The sequence below is a fragment of the Coregonus clupeaformis genome, chromosome 27, assembly GCF_020615455.1.
Source record: "Coregonus clupeaformis isolate EN_2021a chromosome 27, ASM2061545v1, whole genome shotgun sequence".
Classification (NCBI taxonomy): Eukaryota; Metazoa; Chordata; class Actinopteri; order Salmoniformes; family Salmonidae; genus Coregonus; species Coregonus clupeaformis.
In genome coordinates, this window is record NC_059218.1 from 50,416,703 (window position 1) to 50,434,578 (window position 17,876).

At 44.2% G+C, this 17,876-nt stretch overlaps 1 protein-coding gene and 1 pseudogene across 4 annotated transcripts in view; both read right to left on the bottom strand.

The window, feature by feature from the left end:
- Positions 1-2,836, bottom strand: part of LOC121554674 — a 65,839-nt pseudogene extending 63,003 nt beyond the window's left edge.
- A 4,989-nt stretch (positions 2,837-7,825) lies between these two features.
- LOC121554623 (5-hydroxytryptamine receptor 2C) overlaps positions 7,826-17,876 on the bottom strand; it is a 199,392-nt gene continuing 189,341 nt past the window's right edge. For all 4 annotated transcript variants that reach the window (XM_041868274.2, XM_041868276.2, XM_041868275.2 and 1 more), the window contains 3 exons: positions 11,012-11,175; positions 10,280-10,636; positions 7,826-8,801 (listed from right to left, as the gene is read on the bottom strand). In XM_041868274.2, the coding sequence (XP_041724208.1) occupies positions 8,232-8,801; positions 10,280-10,636; positions 11,012-11,175 (1,091 nt within the window). In that variant the 3' untranslated portion in view covers positions 7,826-8,231. The remainder of the gene's footprint in view (positions 8,802-10,279; positions 10,637-11,011; positions 11,176-17,876) is intronic.

Below are 17,876 nucleotides of genomic sequence, written 5' to 3' on the forward strand. Positions count from 1 at the left end.
GGATGTGTTGTTGTCTACCCTCACGGCCTGGGGATGGCCCATCAGGAAGTCCAGGATCCAGTTGCAGAGGGAGGTGTTCAGTCACAGGGTCCTGAATGCTGAACTGTAGTCAATGAACAGCATTCATACATAGGTTTTCCTTTTGTCCAGGGCAGTGTGGAGTGCAATAGAGATTGCATCATCTGTGGATCTGTTGGGGTGGTATGTGAATTGGAGTGGGTCCAGGGTGTCTGGGATGATGGTGTTGATGTGAGCCATGACCAGCCTTTCGAAGCATTTCATGGCTACAGATGTGAGTGCTACGGGGCGATAGTCATTTAGACAGATTACCTTGGCGTTCTTGGGCACAGGGACGATGGTGGTCTGCTTGAAACAAGTTGGTATTACAGACCGGGTCAGGGATATGTTGAAAATGTCAGTGAAGACACTTGCCAGCTGGTCAGCGCATGCTATTCCATCCTGGTATTCCGTCTGGCCCCGCGGCCTTGCATATGTTAACCTGTTTAAAGGTCTTACTCACATCAGCTACGTCGAGCTTGATCACACTCACCACATACGCTGTCTATTATCTATCCTGGTGCCTAGTCACTTTACCCTCTCTCTCGCTCTCTCTCTCTCTCTCTCTGTCTCTCTCTCTCTCTCTGTCTCTCTCTCTCTCTCTCTGTCTCTCTGTCTCTCTGTCTCTCTGTCTCTCTGTCTCTCTGTCTCTCTCTCTGTCTCTCTCTCTCTCTCTCTCTCTCTCTACAGTTCTACAAAGGCCTAACAATATCATAAAACACACTAGCTTTCTATAATCTGAACTGCTGCCATTTTACCCTCAGTAATTGAGAGCATTGAGTCTGAACTACAGTATCTGTCTGAGCTGTGTGTGTGTGTGTGTGGTGTGTGTGTGTGTGCGTGCGTGCGTGTGTGTGTGTGTGTGTTTGTGAGAGAGAGAGTGAGTGAGAGTGTGAGAGAGTGTGTCTCCAGAGTGATTTTGGGCTCATCATTATTTCAGTGTACCAGAGAGTGTCTCTCTCTACACCTTTGATGCCTTGATGATTCCCTTTCCTTATTACATAATCAACTTTTACATCTACAAGTCAGACTTCTCTCATGAATAAATGAGATCGTATCTTATGATGAAGCAACAAAGGAATCCATTCAAAATAAAAAAAAATCAGTTCATCCATTTAGAATGGGACATTTCATCCATTCAAAAATGACACGATTGTTTGATCACTGTCTTCAACTGTTACAAGGTTAATATTGTAACCAAAGATAATCCCTATGAGCAAAAGACGTTGAAAGACGTTGAAAATACGTCTTCTGGTTCAATCCAGATCTTTAAGCTCCAAGTCAAGTTTAAGTGCTCTCTCTGCAGGCTACAAAACAACTGAGATAATATCAAGCAGTTTGAAAGCCCTTTCAGTCACCCAAATTATATTGTAACTAACCTGTAATAACAAAATGACAATATGGCATTAATTTACACACATAATATACAAGATCTTGAAAAGGTTATTCAAAATGTTTTCAAGAGAAGCAACCAGCAAAACTCTAAGCCAAATATTACAATGCACTGGTAACACAGTAACAACATTGAAAGAAAACTACAATTTACAGCACAAAAACATAATTCTACAACAGAATGTTTGACACTTTGTGAAAACTTGATTTGGACAGCGCGAGATAACAATAACAGCAGTGACCGGTAAATGGTTGTTGACTCAGTGTCTGTGAGTCTGACTCTACCAAGAATAATCCTTTATGCTAGACTACACCAATGACGTATATAAACCCTGGATGACTGTCAGGGGGGCGTTGTATTGAAGCCACCATGCAGCCATCTTGGTACTCCTCCTCCATTGTAAAAAATAAAAGAAAAAAATGTGGAAGCTATAGAAATTAATGTATTAATGTCTACATTCGTTTTTTAAATGTTTATTCTATTACAGACACCTTAATACATAATTTAAAATTATATTATGTGAGCTAAACATAAAAAATTTAAATATAGAAACATTTTCCTTAAAGTATATATTTTTGCGTGTATAATGTTACTGTTCCCACTACAAAAAAAAACTTAAATGCATTTAATTTTGTCCTAGAAATGTTTTATTTAAATATTGTAGAATTCCCATTCATAGGTAGCCAAGCGGTTAAGAGCTTTAGGCCAGTAACCGAAAGGTTGCTGGTTCGAATCCCCGAGCCGACTGGGTGAAACATCTGTCGATGTGCCCTTGAGCAAGGCAGTTAACCCTAATAGCTCCTGTAAGTCGCTCTGGATAAGAGCGTCTGCTAAATGACTCAAATGTAAATGTATGGAAACAGAACGTGTCAATCAAACGATCATCGGTTTCGGATTCTGTTCTGCTCGTTTGAATTCATTGCATGATGAATCTGTGACCAAATGTATATACTTTCTCACGGATACACTTGAAGTACTACTGCTCCATGGCAAGCGAATGATACATCCACGCTTACCAATGCATAACGACCATAACAACGTGCTATTCCCCTGTTGTAGCTACTAACGTTAGCTCACTGTTACCCCCGTCCGCTACAAATGACAAGCAAAGCGGGTTTTAGCTTACCTGCCTGTGCGCCGCTAATGTAGTTTATCTTTCTTATTTTTGTTAATTTTTCACTCCGTATTTTTCTGCCCTGTCTGCATTTCATATCCACCGGTCCATAACAGCGGAAGGCACAGCTGCCCAGGTTTGGCCTGATGATGGGAGAAACAGGGATTGAGGGATGGATTGATGGAGAGGAGGAGGAAGGAGCCTTCGATGTAAGGATATATGGGTCCCCCAACTCGTGCCCAGCATGTGTGTCGTTCCGTTACCAAGGCAGCGTCGACTCTTCAGCCCTGTAGTGCGAGCTGCAGCAGATTCCAGAGACATGTTAGTGCGCATGCGCGTCACCGAAAACCCCCCGAGGAGCCGATACTACACCGACTACACGTTATAATAGCCTCGATCGAAATAAGCGAGATGCGCACGCGCTCCCTGCCTCTCTCGCGGTTTTGTTTTACTGTACCACGAGGAGCAATAGGCTAAAGATGTTTGTGTTCCTCTGTAGGTTTATTTACGAGGAATGTAAAGCAAGCCACATGCACACACTTCACTGTGGTGAAGGCTAGAAGACAGCAGCCTATCTATACGCCTCTATAAGCTTCAGCATCAGCTTGGTGCTATAGGTCGTTTTCCTTTCTTTACTTAGCCACATAGTGGCACTACTGCCACATATTTGCAACATACCGGTAGGCTGGACTGTAAAGGGTTGGAATTGGAACGATGCTGCTCTCTCCTGGCTCTGACAGTGAAGTGCGGCTGAAACGATGCTGCTCTCTCCTGGCTCTGACAGTGAAGTGCGGCTGAAACGATGCGGCTCTCTCCTGGCTCTGACAGTGAAGTGCGGCTGAAACGATGCGGCTCTCTCCTGGCTCTGACAGTGAAGTGCGGCTGAAACGATGCGGCTCTCTCCTGGCTCTGACAGTGAAGTGCGGCTGAAACGATGCTGCTCTCTCCTGGCTCTGACAGTGAAGTGCGGCTGAAACGATGCGGCTCTCTCCTGGCTCTGACAGCGAAGTGCCGCTGAAACGATGCTGCTCTCTCCTGGCTCTGACAGCGAAGTGCCGCTGAAACGATGCTGCTCTCTCCTGGCTCTGACAGCGAAGTGCCGCTGAAACGATGCGGCTCGCTCCTGGCTCTGACAGCGATGTTCCGTGGACGTTTAGGATACATGGCACGAGACGTCTGCTCAGTTCCAAGGCTATTGTCACGCTGATAATGAATCAAAGCACTAATAACTTATTCTGTAGGAAAACACAGACTGACCGTGTTTTGTGACGCATTGTAGCTAACTTTCACTTGCTCAAAATAAATAAAAGGCATAAGTAAAAAGTAATAACATACCAATTGCCTCTGTAGCCAAAATATCTACACCTATAGGCCTATTTATTTTCTGCAACAAAAGCCACCATCACACATTGTAAGCAAGCTAATGCCAGTGACTCCTAGGCCTAGAGACCACGAGAGATGGTTGACATCGGGAAAAGTGTCTATCAGCTAATCAGAGTGAATGATGATGTAAATGTAGATGATGTAAATAGTTAGCTACGCTGTTGAAACAAACTCGTTCTTACTTGATTTGAGTTTGTTCTGCCTGTTGCTAAGAAGCATTAGAATTATTTATCCTTAACAGTGAAAGACATATGGGGTTCTGAGATTCAACAGATTGTGAAATGAGCTCGTTTGATGTGCAATTCGTTACATTTAAAATCAAAACAAAAAATATAAAGATAATCAAAATAACATTGAAAAGTAAATCATAAAATTACTCAAATCCACTGTGCTGCGAGGGCACTTTTTCATAAGAGGGCAAAAGGACAGGTGCTCGGGCACAGGGTGAGCCCTATCTGTGGACGTGCCTGTCTATAACCATCATTTAACACATTTTCGAAGCCACAAACAGTTGTTTATGCTCAGATCTACTGAGCGTCTTTCCGTCGCTGTCCATGGCGCGGAAATCAGTCAAGCGCAGAATACATATGCTTACAACAACAGAGTCGATAGAGTAGGCGGCAATCAATCAAACAATACGTTAAAAGGGAGGCTTTCACTCAATGACTAGGCAACTTTATATAGACATGGTCTATAACTATAACTATCCTTTAATTTAACCCTATTCTCAACCGGCTGGTAGAGCATGTTTAGACAATGGATTTAGAAGTGGATATGAAAAAAACTTCAGTTGAACTTGATTGGTCAACTCCCCCCAGCCCTCCTGCATCAATTAACATAAATTGTATCCTTTTGGGTTGCTACAGTTCAGTGTTGTGGCACTCTATAACTTTGTTGACAACACACCATATTAGGCCAAATGAATTGGTTAAACTACATTTCATGACCCATGGGGTCATAATGCCTATATAGTAATTAAAAAACGGCAATTTGTCATATATTATCTAAAAAATGTATTCTGAACATGTGGGAAACATGGTGGAAGAACCTGGATCATTTAGAATGTAAGAAAACCATTTTGAGGCACGTTGCACTATACACCACCTGAAAACACATGAATTTCAATGTAATTGAATATTCATATTTGGACATACAAAATTACAATTTGACAAATGCACAGCAGTTGACAGAGTATCCCACCCTCCCACCCTCCCTCCCTCCCTCCACCATTTCTCTCTCTTTCTCTCTCTCCCTCCCTCCTCCCCCCCTCCCTCCCTCAACCCTCCATCCATCCATCAAGCTGAAGGGAGTCTTTGTGCACACATTATAATTATATTTTAATAATAAATAAATAGCAGCGTCACACAGATATGAAATCAAAAACATCGTGTGGATGACTGAAATAGTAAAGACATGAGAAGTGTCATTGACGAATATTCACAAGTGGTATAAAAAATGGCGATTGATTTGATTGTAACGCAAGGGGTTAACACATAAAATATCTCTAGCTCTGGCCCATGGCGTTATGATGCGTTCATAACAAGTGGGGAAACTCTGAAAATACTACTTGTAAACTGGGAGCAACCAGTTGTGTGCATTCACATGCTTTGAACTCGTTAAGAACGGCAATTGGCTAATGGCATCAACCATTAACTAAAAGTACAGCCATCATGCTCGTAAACAAATTTTAATGCTCGAAAAACACATGAAGAGATTTTTTATCTATTTTGATCAATTATGCTTTGTTGTTGCATTTAGATTCTGAAAATGCTGTTATCGAGGTCATTTCCTTAGTAGGTGACGTCAGAGGTCAGCATGTGGGAGAAGTCGGAGCTCAGGGATGATGATGGACGAGTTTCCCACTTGTAATAACAGTTGGAGGGCCGTTCAAGTGGATTTTAAAAGTGTCCCACTAACAATCACCAGTTGGAGTGCCGTTCAACTGGATTTATTCCCAGTCGTATGCCCTTAGTTACGAGTTTGAGAGATGTCATGAACGCAGCATTAGTTTGGGGAAGCTCAAGCTCTAATGCCTCGGACCAGAGCTAGCTCTATCCCACACACACACGGTTACGGCTAACATATACAGCTTAAAATACATCGTTTACGCAAACTGACTTCGCAAACTGATTTAGGATAAAACCAAAACCGATTCTTACTGTTTTTCGGCGTCCCCTTCTCTCTGCACTCCTCTTTATTAGTTTTAGTTTTTTTGTTCGACTTTATGTCAAACATGGCAATGGGCCCGTAGCAACGTCCTACCCACCTCTGCATTTTGTCAGAAAAAAAAGCTCCAACGTTCCTAGTGATCGGTTAGGCCTACTGTTCGATCTTCCATACTTAGGAGCTAGACAGGCTGCACATCTCAAATGGCACCCTATTCCCTACATGGAGCACTACTTTTGACCAGAGCCCCATGGTCCCTGGTCAAAAGTAATGCACTATATAGGGAAAAGGGTGCCATTTGAGACGTAACCAAAATGTGTTGATACGTTGTTGTTTAAAAAAACAAACATTTTGACCTGTGTGTGACCTGTGTAGAGGGGTCAGAGGTTGTCATAGGTAGTACATTCAGTCATGTGCTCCGGTGTTTTTTTTAATGGTTGTGGCAGCATTGAGTATGAGTTGCAGGGATAACCTTCAGGGTCTGTGTGGATTATATATGCCCATAGGGTTACTAATATAATGTAGATTTGGTTATGGTGAGGTTTGTTCTGTGATAGGGTTATAGCCTATGGTTATGGTTGAGTTATGATCACAGCTACAAATGTAGGATCTTAATTTGAGCCAGTTTGATACAGCAGGAAAATAATCCTGCAGCAACAGCAAATGTGAATTAGTATGTGGATTATAATTAATGGACATTTTTTTGTAAGAGTTAATACATTTTTTTGTGGATTATAATGAATGGACATTTTTTTTGTAAGAGTTAATACATTTTTTGTTAGGGCAAATCAAGTCTGACATATTTAAAGTGGAAATTACAAACTTTAGAAGCATTTTTAAACCTTGAATACACTATAAGCAACAAAAGAGTGCTCAAATTAATATCCTACATCTGTATGGTTCTAAAGATGGCAGAGGTGGGGTTTATGTTCTGGTCAAGATATGGAAATAAAGGGACCTGTAGTCAGGCTGGCTGTGTGGGACAAAATGCAGCCCTCTGGGACCTGTAGTCATTAAGCATCTCAGCGTATGAGTACTGGGTTTGATCCGTCTTCTCAAGGACTGCCTGCCGTGTCAATCAGTACGAGGTAATACATTTTGATGTGTGAGAGAGATCCACTGTACTGAGACCAGGGTTTCCAACCCCTTCATCCACCCTCATGCAAGCATTAAGAAGTAACTCCTAACCTCAGATCTAGGATCAGATTACCCAACTCCCAATCCTATATTAGGGGGATGAAACAATTTGACCCTGTATCAGTGGTCAGGGCCATTGACTTCTAGCTACATGGTCCATTCATTTTAATGAGGTGGATCTTGGTGCTATCCCCTGTCTCACCACAAGGTGGTACTGTGACTGTCAATGGGGCTATAGTTCAGTTTTGTTCAGTTACATTCCTTTCTCCATTCACCATTACTAGTCTGCCTAGTAAACATTATATACTTTTTTTTATACACACCGACAAAGCTCAATTCAGACCTGTTGTATTGTTATGTAGTGTCCTAACCAGTTAGAACTGGTTATAACATGGTGCTGAATTGTTACTAAGATCCATTATACAATAAGTTAGACTGCATTTGACTATGGCTGCGTCCGACATGCCACCCTATTCCCTATACAGTGAACTACTTTTGATCCACTACATAGGGAATAGGGTGCCATTTGGAACATAGACTATGAAGTCTCGAGTCTCTCTCTGTTCAGCCTTGAATCATGTCTTCTTCTTGTTCTTCTTGTTCTTGTTCTTGTTCTTGTTCTTCTTCTTCTTCTTCTTCTTCTCTAGATTGTAGAAGTCTATTACACCCAGGTCAAGGGTTAAGGGTCAAGGTAAGTCCTTCCATGACCCCTTCTACCAGAAGTGTCCACTCCACCCACTGTGGCTGTGTCTCAAATTCTACCCTATCCCCCATAGAGTTGCACTACTTTTGACCAGAGCCCTACATAGAGATGCCTAAATAAGGAGTTTTGTTAAAAGTAGTGCACTATATAGTGAATAGGATGTTATTTGAGACACGGCCAATACAGTCCCTCCCTCGCTCGCATTACTTCACGTCCGTCCGTCCATCATCAGCCAATGAGATGCAGAGCTGGCGTAATCCAATTAACCAATCAACCAATCAGACGCTGCTGGTGCGCTCCAAGTGGGAATGGCAGAAGCTGTCGACGGACAGCTTCAACTCCGACATTCTGGGTTCCAATTCCGACATCATCCCGGGGCATTCCATCTCCATCCTCATCCCGTCATCTGTAGGATCGTCAGGCTCCACCCCTCTGATCATCCCATTCCCGTCGGCCCCGCCCCCTCCACCACCATTCCGACAGTTGCTATTCCGGTCCACACTTCCCTTCTTCCCATGCCCTCCAAGATGCCCAAATATGGGCGTGACCGCATGAGACGAGCACTGTATGGTGGGAACAGCTAGCGACTTACTGCTAACCCCTGCATTCGGCCCTGTGTTATACTGACAACGTATATAGCTGGAAAAGGCCCTTCTATATGTCTTATTAAACAATGTATAGACTAAGGGGTTGACTCCAGAGGAGATGTATCCCACCCACACGAAGACGTTGAGGAGCTCGGCCAATAGCGGCTCGTTGCAGGAACCCTGGCAGAGGACGTAGGTGACGTTGGTGATGAAGAAGGGGCACCACATGATCAGAAACAGGAAGAACACGATCCCCAGCACCTACAACACAGAACAGAGAACATAGAACACACTAGAACAGAGTAGATAAGAGAACATAGGACACACTAGTACAGAGTAGATAAGAGAACATAGGACACACTAGTACATAGTAGATTAGAGAACATAGAACACACTAGTACAGAGTAGATAAGAGAACATAGGACACACTAGTACATAGTAAATTAGAGAACATAGAACACACTAGAACAGAGTAGATTAGAGAACATAGAACACACTAGTACAGAGTAGATTAGAGAACATAGAACACACTAGTACAGAGTAGATTAGAGAACATAGGACACACTAGTACAGAGTAGATTAGAGAACATAGAACACACTAGTACAGAGTAGATTAGAGAACATAGAACACACTAGTACAGAGTAGATTAGAGAACATAGAACACACTAGTACAGAGTAGATTAGAGAACATAGAACACACTAGAACAGAGTAGATTAGAGAACATAGAACACACTAGTACAGAGTAGATAAGAGAACATAGAACACACTAGTACAGAGTAGATTAGAGAACATAGGACACACTAGTACATAGTAGATTAGAGAACATAGAACACACTAGTACAGAGTAGATTAGAGAACATAGAACACACTAGAACAGAGTAGATTAGAGAACATAGAACACACTAGTACAGAGTAGATTAGAGAACATATGACACACTAGTACAGAGTAGATAAGAGAACATAGGACACACTAGTACAGAGTAGATTAGAGAACATAGAACACACTAGAACAGAGTAGATTCGAGAACATAGAACACACTAGTACAGAGTAGATTAGAGAACATAGAACACACTAGTACAGAGTAGATTAGAGAACATAGGACACACTAGTACAGAGTAGATTAGAGAACATAGAACACACTAGAACAGAGTAGATTAGAGAACATAGAACACACTAGAACAGAGTAGATTAGAGAACATAGGACACACTAGAACAGAGTTGATTAGAGAACATAGAACACACTAGTACAGAGTAGATTAGAGAACATAGAACACACTAGTACAGAGTAGATAAGAGAACATAGGACACACTAGTACAGAGTAGATTAGAGAACATAGAACACACTAGAACAGAGTAGATTCGAGAACATAGAACACACTAGTACAGAGTAGATTAGAGAACATAGAACACACTAGTACAGAGTAGATTAGAGAACATAGAACACACTAGAACAGAGTAGATTAGAGAACATAGGACACACTAGAACAGAGTTGATTAGAGAACATAGAACACACTAGTACAGAGTAGATTAGAGAACATAGAACACACTAGTACAGAGTAGATTAGAGAACATAGGACACACTAGAACAGAGTTGATTAGAGAACAAGATCCTCAGAACCTAGAACAGAGTAGAGTAGATTAGAGTGGAGTATAATAGGCTATGGAATGCAATAGGACAGAAGGGAAAGGAAGGAAATGGAAGAGAAGCTGCTAGATGCCTACAGTTGGTCCTTACCTTGGAGGCCCGCCTCTCATTCTTGATTGCCTGTATCATCCCCCGCCTCCCGTGACTGTCCCTTGCGTCACGCCCCGCCGGAGAGCTCAGCTGGGATGCCACCTCCGAACTCTGAATTATGCTGATGCTCTCCGAGGGGGAAGTGCTTAAGAGGCTGGTCTGCCGGTCAGGTTCCGCCCCTTTCAGGCAGCTCAGACTTCCTTGTCTGCTAGGAGGAGGAGCCTCAATGTTTATGGGCAGGACTAGGACATTTTGAGGCGGGGACTGGTGGTTTGAGGGCGTGGCCTGAGGCTGCAGTGGCTGCTGGGAGGAAGTTTTCCTCTCGTAGAGGAAGACGGTCTCCTGGCGCTGGAGGACCTGGGGGGAAGACAGGATGTGATGTTATGATGGACCACGGACGGACTACCCATTATTAGTCAAATAACAATCATTCTCTGCAACAACAACAACAAAAGATATAGACAGGCCCACCAGCCTGTCTGCCCTATGACCGGTTGTTTCTGACAAATACATGGACCAATACATGGCTGGCCAATCAAAACAGACTCATTTGCGGTTGTCACCAACAAAGTGGGACTGTGTTATATTTCCTGTCTGACAGAACTGTATTGTAAGGCAGTAGGACGCTACCATGATGACCAACGGGATTCAATCAGAGGCTGGATGAATTCATTGGCTAGCCAATCAAAAGACAGAACATCAAATGACTAGCCAATCAAAACACTTTCTGACCTGTATGGTGAGGCAGTAGGACACAACCATGATGACCAATGGGATGAAGAAAGCCACGAAGGAGCCAATCAGCATGAAGCGCTCCTCGTTCAGAACACAGCTGCCGTTGACAAACACCTTGTCTTTGTTATGGAGGCCGATCACTGGGATAGGCATGGACACTCCTATAGGAGAGATGGAGGAAAATAGAGAGAAATTGATTAGAGAGGGAGGGCGAGAGAGAGAGGAACACCTTGTCCTTGTTGTGAAGGCCGGTCACCGGGTTAGGCATGGACACACCTAGAATAGAGGGAGAGAGAGAAGAGAGAGAAAGAGAGAGAAAGAGAGAGGTATACCTTATCCTTGTTGTGTAGACCGATGACTAGGATAGGCATGGACACTCCTACGAGAAGGATGGGGAGAAGAGAGAGAAGGAGAGAGAGAAAGAGAGAGGGATGAGAAGATAAGTAGTCATTAGAGAAGGGGGAGGGAGGGAGGGTGGGAGAGAGAGAAGGAGAGAGAGATAGAGGGATGAGAGAAGGAGAGATAGAGAGAGAGAAAAGGAGAGAGAGATAGAGAGAGTGAAGGAGCGTGATAGAGAGAGATAGAGAGAGAGATGAGAGATGGACAGAGATAGAGAGTAGAGAAGGAGAGAGAGATTGAGAGGAGAGAGAGATGGAGAGAGAGAGAAGGAGAGAGAGATAGATAGAGAAGGAGAGAGCGATAGAGAGTGAGAGAAGGAGAGAGAGATGGAGAGAGAGATGAGAGAAGGAGAGAGAGATAGATGAGTCATTGTTGTTATGGAGGACCATTGGAGAGAGAAAAAAGGGATGCAATGAGAGAGTGATGAGAGAGGAAGGTAAGAAGTTGGAGGAAGATAGAGATTAACATTTGGTCCTTGTTGTGGAGGCTAACGACCCACAAAGAGAGAAGGAAGGAGGGAGAGGAGAGAGAGACATATGTACATTGTGTACTTGTGGAGGCTAATGACTGGGAAATGCATGGACACAACATGGAGACAGCGAGAGACAGAAAGAGAAGGAGGGAACAAAGAGAGGGAAGGAGGGAGGAGAGAGAGGGAAGGAGGGAGGAGAGAACAAAGAGAGGGAAGGAGGGAACAAAGAGAGGGAAGGAGGGAACAAAGAGAGGAAAGGAGGAGGAGAGAACAAAGAGAGGGAAGGAAAGAACAAAGCGAGGGAAGGAGGGAGGAGAGAACAAAGAGAGGGAAGGAGGGAACAAAGAGAGGGAAGGAGGGAACAAAGAGAGGGAAGAGGGAGGAGAGTGATGAAGAGAGGGAAGGAGAGAACAAAGCGAGGGAAGGAGGGAACAAAGAGAGGGAAGGAGGGAACAAAGAGAGGGAAGGAGGGAACAAAGAGAGGGAAGGAGGGAACAAAGAGAGGGAAGGAGGAAACAAAGAGAGGGAAGGAGGAAACAAAGAAAGGGAAGGAGGGAACAAAGAGAGGGAAGAGGGAGGAGAGTGATGAAGAGAGGGAAGGAGTGAGGAGAGTGATGAAGTGTTTGTCCTTGTTGGCAGCCCAGATAGGCATCAATAAGTCTAGAGAGAAGGATGAGATAAGAATACAGAGAGGGGTGTAGAGAGAGAGAGAGAGAGAGAGAGAGAGAGAGGGAGAGGGGAAAACAGTGAGAAAAGAGAGAGAGAGAGAGAGAGAGAGAGAGGGGGGGGGAAAACAGTGAGAAAAGAGAGAGAGAGGGGGTGTGGGAGGGGAAAAACAGAGAGAAAAGAGAGAGAGAGAGAGAGAGAGAGGGGGTGGGAGGGGAAAACAGAGAGAGAAAAGAGAGAGAGAGAGAGAGAGAGAGGGGGGAGGAGAAAACAGAGAGAAAAGAGAGAGAGAGAGAGTGGAAAGAGAGGGGGGTTGAGAGGAGAAAACAGAGAGAAAAGAGAGAGAGAGAGAGTGTGAGAGAGGGGGGAGGGAGAAAACAGAGAGAAAAGAGAGAGAGAGAGAGAGTGAGAGAGAGGGGGTGGGAGGAGAAAACAGAGAGAAAAGAGAGAGAGAGAGAGTGAGAGCGAGGGGGTGGGAGGAGAAAACAGAGAGAAAAGAGAGAGAGAGAGAGAGAGAGAGGGGTGGGAGGAGAAAACAGAGAGAAAAGAGAGAGAGAGAGAGAGTGAGAGAGAGGGGGTGGGAGGGGAAAACAGAGAAAAAGAGAGAGAGAGAGAGAGGGGGAGGAGAAAAGAGAGAGAGAGAGATGAGAGAGAGGGGGGTGGGAGGAGAAACAGAGAGAAAAGAGAGAGAGAGAGAGAGTGCGAGAGAGAGGGGGTGGAGAGAAAACAGAGAGAAAAGAGAGAGCGAGAGAGAGAGAGAGGGGGGAGGAGAAAACAGAGAGAAAAGAGAGAGAGAGAGAGAGAGAGAGAGAGAGAGAGAGGGGGGTGGGAGGGGAAAACAGTGAGAAAAGAGAGAGAGAGAGAGTAGAGGAGGAGGAGAAAACAGAGAGAAAAGAGAGAGAGAGGGGGTGGGAGGAGAAAACAGAGAGAAAAGAGAGAGAGAGAGAGAGAGAGAGAGAGAGAGAGGTGGGAGGAGAAAACAGAGAGAAAAAGAGAGAGAGAGAGGTGTACGTAGCATAGGAGGCTGGTGGGAGGAGCTATAGGAGGACGGGCTCATTCGAATAGCTGGAATGGAATCAATGGAACGGAGTCAAACACTTTTCCATGTGTTTGATGTGTTTGGTACCATTCAATTGATTCCATTCCAGGCATTACAATGAGCCCGTCCTCCTAGCTCTCCCACCAGCCTCTCTGGCTACGTAGTGTGAGAGAGAGGTGGAAGGGGAAAAGAGAGAGAAAAGAGAGAGAGGAAAAGAGAGAGAGAGAGAGAGAGAGAGAGAGAGGAGGGGGAGGAGAAAACAGAGAGAAAAGAGAGAGAGAGAGAGAGTGAGAGAGAGGGGGGGTGGGAGGAGAAAACAGAGAGAAAAGAGAGAGAGAGAGAGAGGTGGATGAGAGAGGAGGCTGGTGGAGGAGGAGGACGGGCTCGCTCGAATGGCTGGAATGGAATCAATGGAACGGAGTCAAACACTTTTCCATGTGTTTGATGTGTTTGGTACCATTCAATTGATTCCATTCCAGGCATTGACAATGAGCCCGTCCTCAAAGCTCCTCCCACCAGCCTCTGGTACGTAGTGTGAGAGAGAGTGGAAGGGGAAAAGAGAGAGAAAAGAGAGAGAGAAAGAGAGAGAGAGAGAGAGAGAGAGAGAGAGAGAGAGGGGGGAGAAAACAGAGAGAAAAGAGAGAGAGAGAGAGTGTGAGAGAGAGGGGGGTGGGAGGAGAAAACAGAGAGAAAAGAGAGAGAGAGAGAGTGGAGAGAGGGGGGGGTGGGAGGAGAAAACAGAGAGAAAAGAGAGAGAGAGAGTGAGAGAGAGGGGGTGGGAGGAGAAAACAGAGAGAAAGAGAGAGAGAGAGAGTAGAGAGGATGGGGGTGGGAGGAGAAATAGAGAGAAAGAGAGAGAGAGAGAGAGTGTGAGAGAGAGGGGTGGGAGGAGAAAACAGAGAGAAAAGAGAGAGAGAGAGAGAGTGTGAGAGAGGGGGGTGGGAGGAGAAACAGAGAGAAAAGAGAGAGAGAGAGAGAGAGAGAGGGGGAGAGAAAACAGAGAGAAAAGAGAGAGAGAGAGTGTGAGAGAGAGGGGGTGGGAGGAGAAAACAGAGAGAAAAGAGAGAGAGAGAGAGTAGAGAGAGAGGGGGGTGGGAGGAGAAAACAGAGAGAAAAGAGAGAGAGAGAGAGTGTGAGAGAGAGGGGGTGGGTGGGAGGAGAAAACAGAGAGAAAAGAGAGAGAGAGAGAGTGTGAGAGAGGGGGGTGGGAGGAGAAAACAGAGAGAAAAGAGAGAGAGAGAGTGTGAGAGAGAGGGGGTGGGAGGAGAAAACAGAGAGAAAAGAGAGAGAGAGAGAGAGAGAGAGGGTGGGAGGAGAAAACAGAGAGGAAAGAGAGAGAGAGAGAGTGTGAGAGAGAGGGGGTGGGAGGAGAAAACAGAGAGAAAAGAGAGAGAGAGAGAGAGAGAGAGGGGGGGGAGGAGAAAACAGAGAGAAAAAGAGAGAGAGAGAGAGAGAGGGGGGTGGGAGGAGAAAACAGAGAGAAAAGAGAGAGAGAGAGAGAGGTGTACGTAGCATAGGAGGCTGGTGGGAGGAGCTATAGGAGGACGGGCTCATTCGAATGGCTGGAATGGAATCAATGGAACGGAGTCAAACACTTTTCCATGTGTTTGATGTGTTTGGTACCATTCAATTGATTCCATTCCAGGCATTACAATGAGCCCGTCCTCCTACAGCTCCTCCCACCAGCCTCCTCTGGTACGTAGTGTGAGAGAGAGAGTGGAAGGGGAAAAGAGAGAGAAAAGAGAGAGAGAGAGAGAGAGAGAGAGAGAGAGAGAGAGAGAGAGAGAGAGACCGGTCAACAGACAGACAAAGATAGAGAATAGATTAATTAATTAATAATCTAAATAATCTCTAATTAATCCTTAATCTGATGTGATCTGATCCTCTGATTGTTCTGAAACCACAACCTGACCTGTCACCTTGTTATCTGCCTAACACACAAACACACACACACACACACACACACACACACACACACACACACACACACACACACACACACACCAACCTGACCTGTCACCCTCTTACCTGGCTGTCTCCCAGACCTATTCACATTACTTATCTGTGAGAGGGAGCGAGAGAAAGGAGAAAATCCAATATCTATTGGGAGAAAAAAACCTTTATTTAACATTTGCAGCAAAGTACGTAGCTTCCTGCCACACCCGTAGGTACAGCCAGTGGAATGACCAACCAGACCAATAACATTAGTGCCTATGTCGCTATCATGATTGAATTATTACTATGTTGTCACTGAGTATTGTTTTTCTTGTTATTCAATCTATTTCACTTGCTTTGGCAATGTAAACATATGTTTCCCATGCCAATAAAGCCCCTTAAATTGAATTGAATTGTGAGAAAGAAAGAGAGATTCACCTAGAAAAGAGTCCCCTAAGCAAGCGGGGGACTCTGCTCACAAACACAAACAGACCCCACAAAGCCCCAGGACAGCAACACAATTAGACCCAACCAAATCATGAGAAAACTAAAAGATAATTACTTGACACATAGGAAAGAATTAACAAAAAACACGTAGTAAACTGGAATACCTGACCACTGTGACTGACCCAAAATTATGTACAGACTCAGTGAGCATAGCCTTGCTATTGAGAAAGGCCGCCGAAGGCAGACCTGGCTCTCAAGAGAAGACAGGCTATGTGCCCACTGCCCACAAAATGAGGTGGAAACTGAGCTGCACTTCCTAACCTCCTGCCAAATGTATGACCATATCAAAGACACATATTTCCCTCAGATTACACAGACCCACAAAGAATTTGAAAACAAATCCAATTTTGATTAAACTCCCATATCTATTGGGTGAAATACCAGTGTGCCATCACAGCAGCAAGAGTTGTGACCTGTTGCCACCATTGTAAATACCACCCATATTTATTTTGATATATTTTCCCTTTTGTACTTTAACTATTTGCACACCTTATAACACTGTATATATACATAATTTGACATTTTCCTATTCCTTTGGAACTTGTGTGAGTGTAATGTTTACTGTTCACTTTTTATTGTTTATTTCACTTTTGTTTATCCATTTCAATTGCTTTGGCAATGTAAACATATGTTTCCCATGGCAATAAAGCCCCTTGAATTTTATTTAATTGATAGAGAGAAAGAGAGAGAGAGAGCGGAGGAAGTCTGAAAAGCTAAACAGCCAGTAGGCAGAAAAATAGGAATTAATAAAGTCTGCCACTAATTATCAACATTTTCTAAAGGAGTACTGTGTGTGTGTGTGTGTGTGTGTGTGTGTGTGTGTGTGTGTGTGTGTGTGTGTGTGTGTGTGTTTGTGCATGCACCAGTGTGTTTGTGTTTGTGTGTATATATACAGTGCATTCAGAAAGTATTCAGACCCCTTGACTTTTTCCACATTTTGTTAAGTTACAGCCTTATTCTAAAATTGTTAAAATTGTTTTAGTTCCTCCCATTCTTCTCTGTAGATCCTCTCAAGCTCTGTCAGGTTGGATGGGGAGAGTCGCTGCACAGCTATTTTCAAGTCTCTCCAGAGATGTTCGATTTGGTTCAAGTCCGGGCTCTGGCTGGGCCACTCAAGGACATTCAGAGAATTGTCCCGAAGCCACTTCTGCGTTGTCTTGGCTGTGTGCTTATGGTCGTTGTTCTGTTGGAAGGTGAACCTTAGCCCCAGTCTGAGGTCCCGACCGCTCTGGAGCAGGTTTTCAACAAGGATCTCTCTGTACATTGCTCAATTAATCTTTCCCTCGATCCTGACTAGTCTCCCAGTCCCTGCTGCTGAAAAACATCCCCACAGCATGATGCTGCCACCACCATGCTTCACCGTAGGGATGGTATTGGCCAGGTAATGAGCGGTGCCAGGTTTCCTCCAGAAGTGGCGCTTGGCATTCAGGCCAAAGAGTTCAATCTTGGTTTCATCAGAACAGAGAATATTGCTTCTCATGGTCTGAGAGTCCTTTAGGTGCCTTTTGACAAACTCCAAGTGGGCTGTCATGTGCCTTTTACTGGGGAGTGGTTTCCAACATCTCAAGGATGATCAATGGAAACAGGATGCACCTGAGCTCAATTTCGAGTCTCATAGCAATGGGTCTGAATACTTATGTAAATAAAGCATTTCTGTTTTTTATTTTTAATACATTTGCAAAAAATTCTAAAAACCTGTTTCGCTTTGTTATTATGGAGTATTGTGTGTAGATTGATTAGGAAAAACAATAATTTAATCAATTTTAGAAAAAGTGTATTGCGTAACAAAATGTGGAAAAAGTCAAGGGGTCTGAATACTTTCCGAATGCACTGTACACGTACTA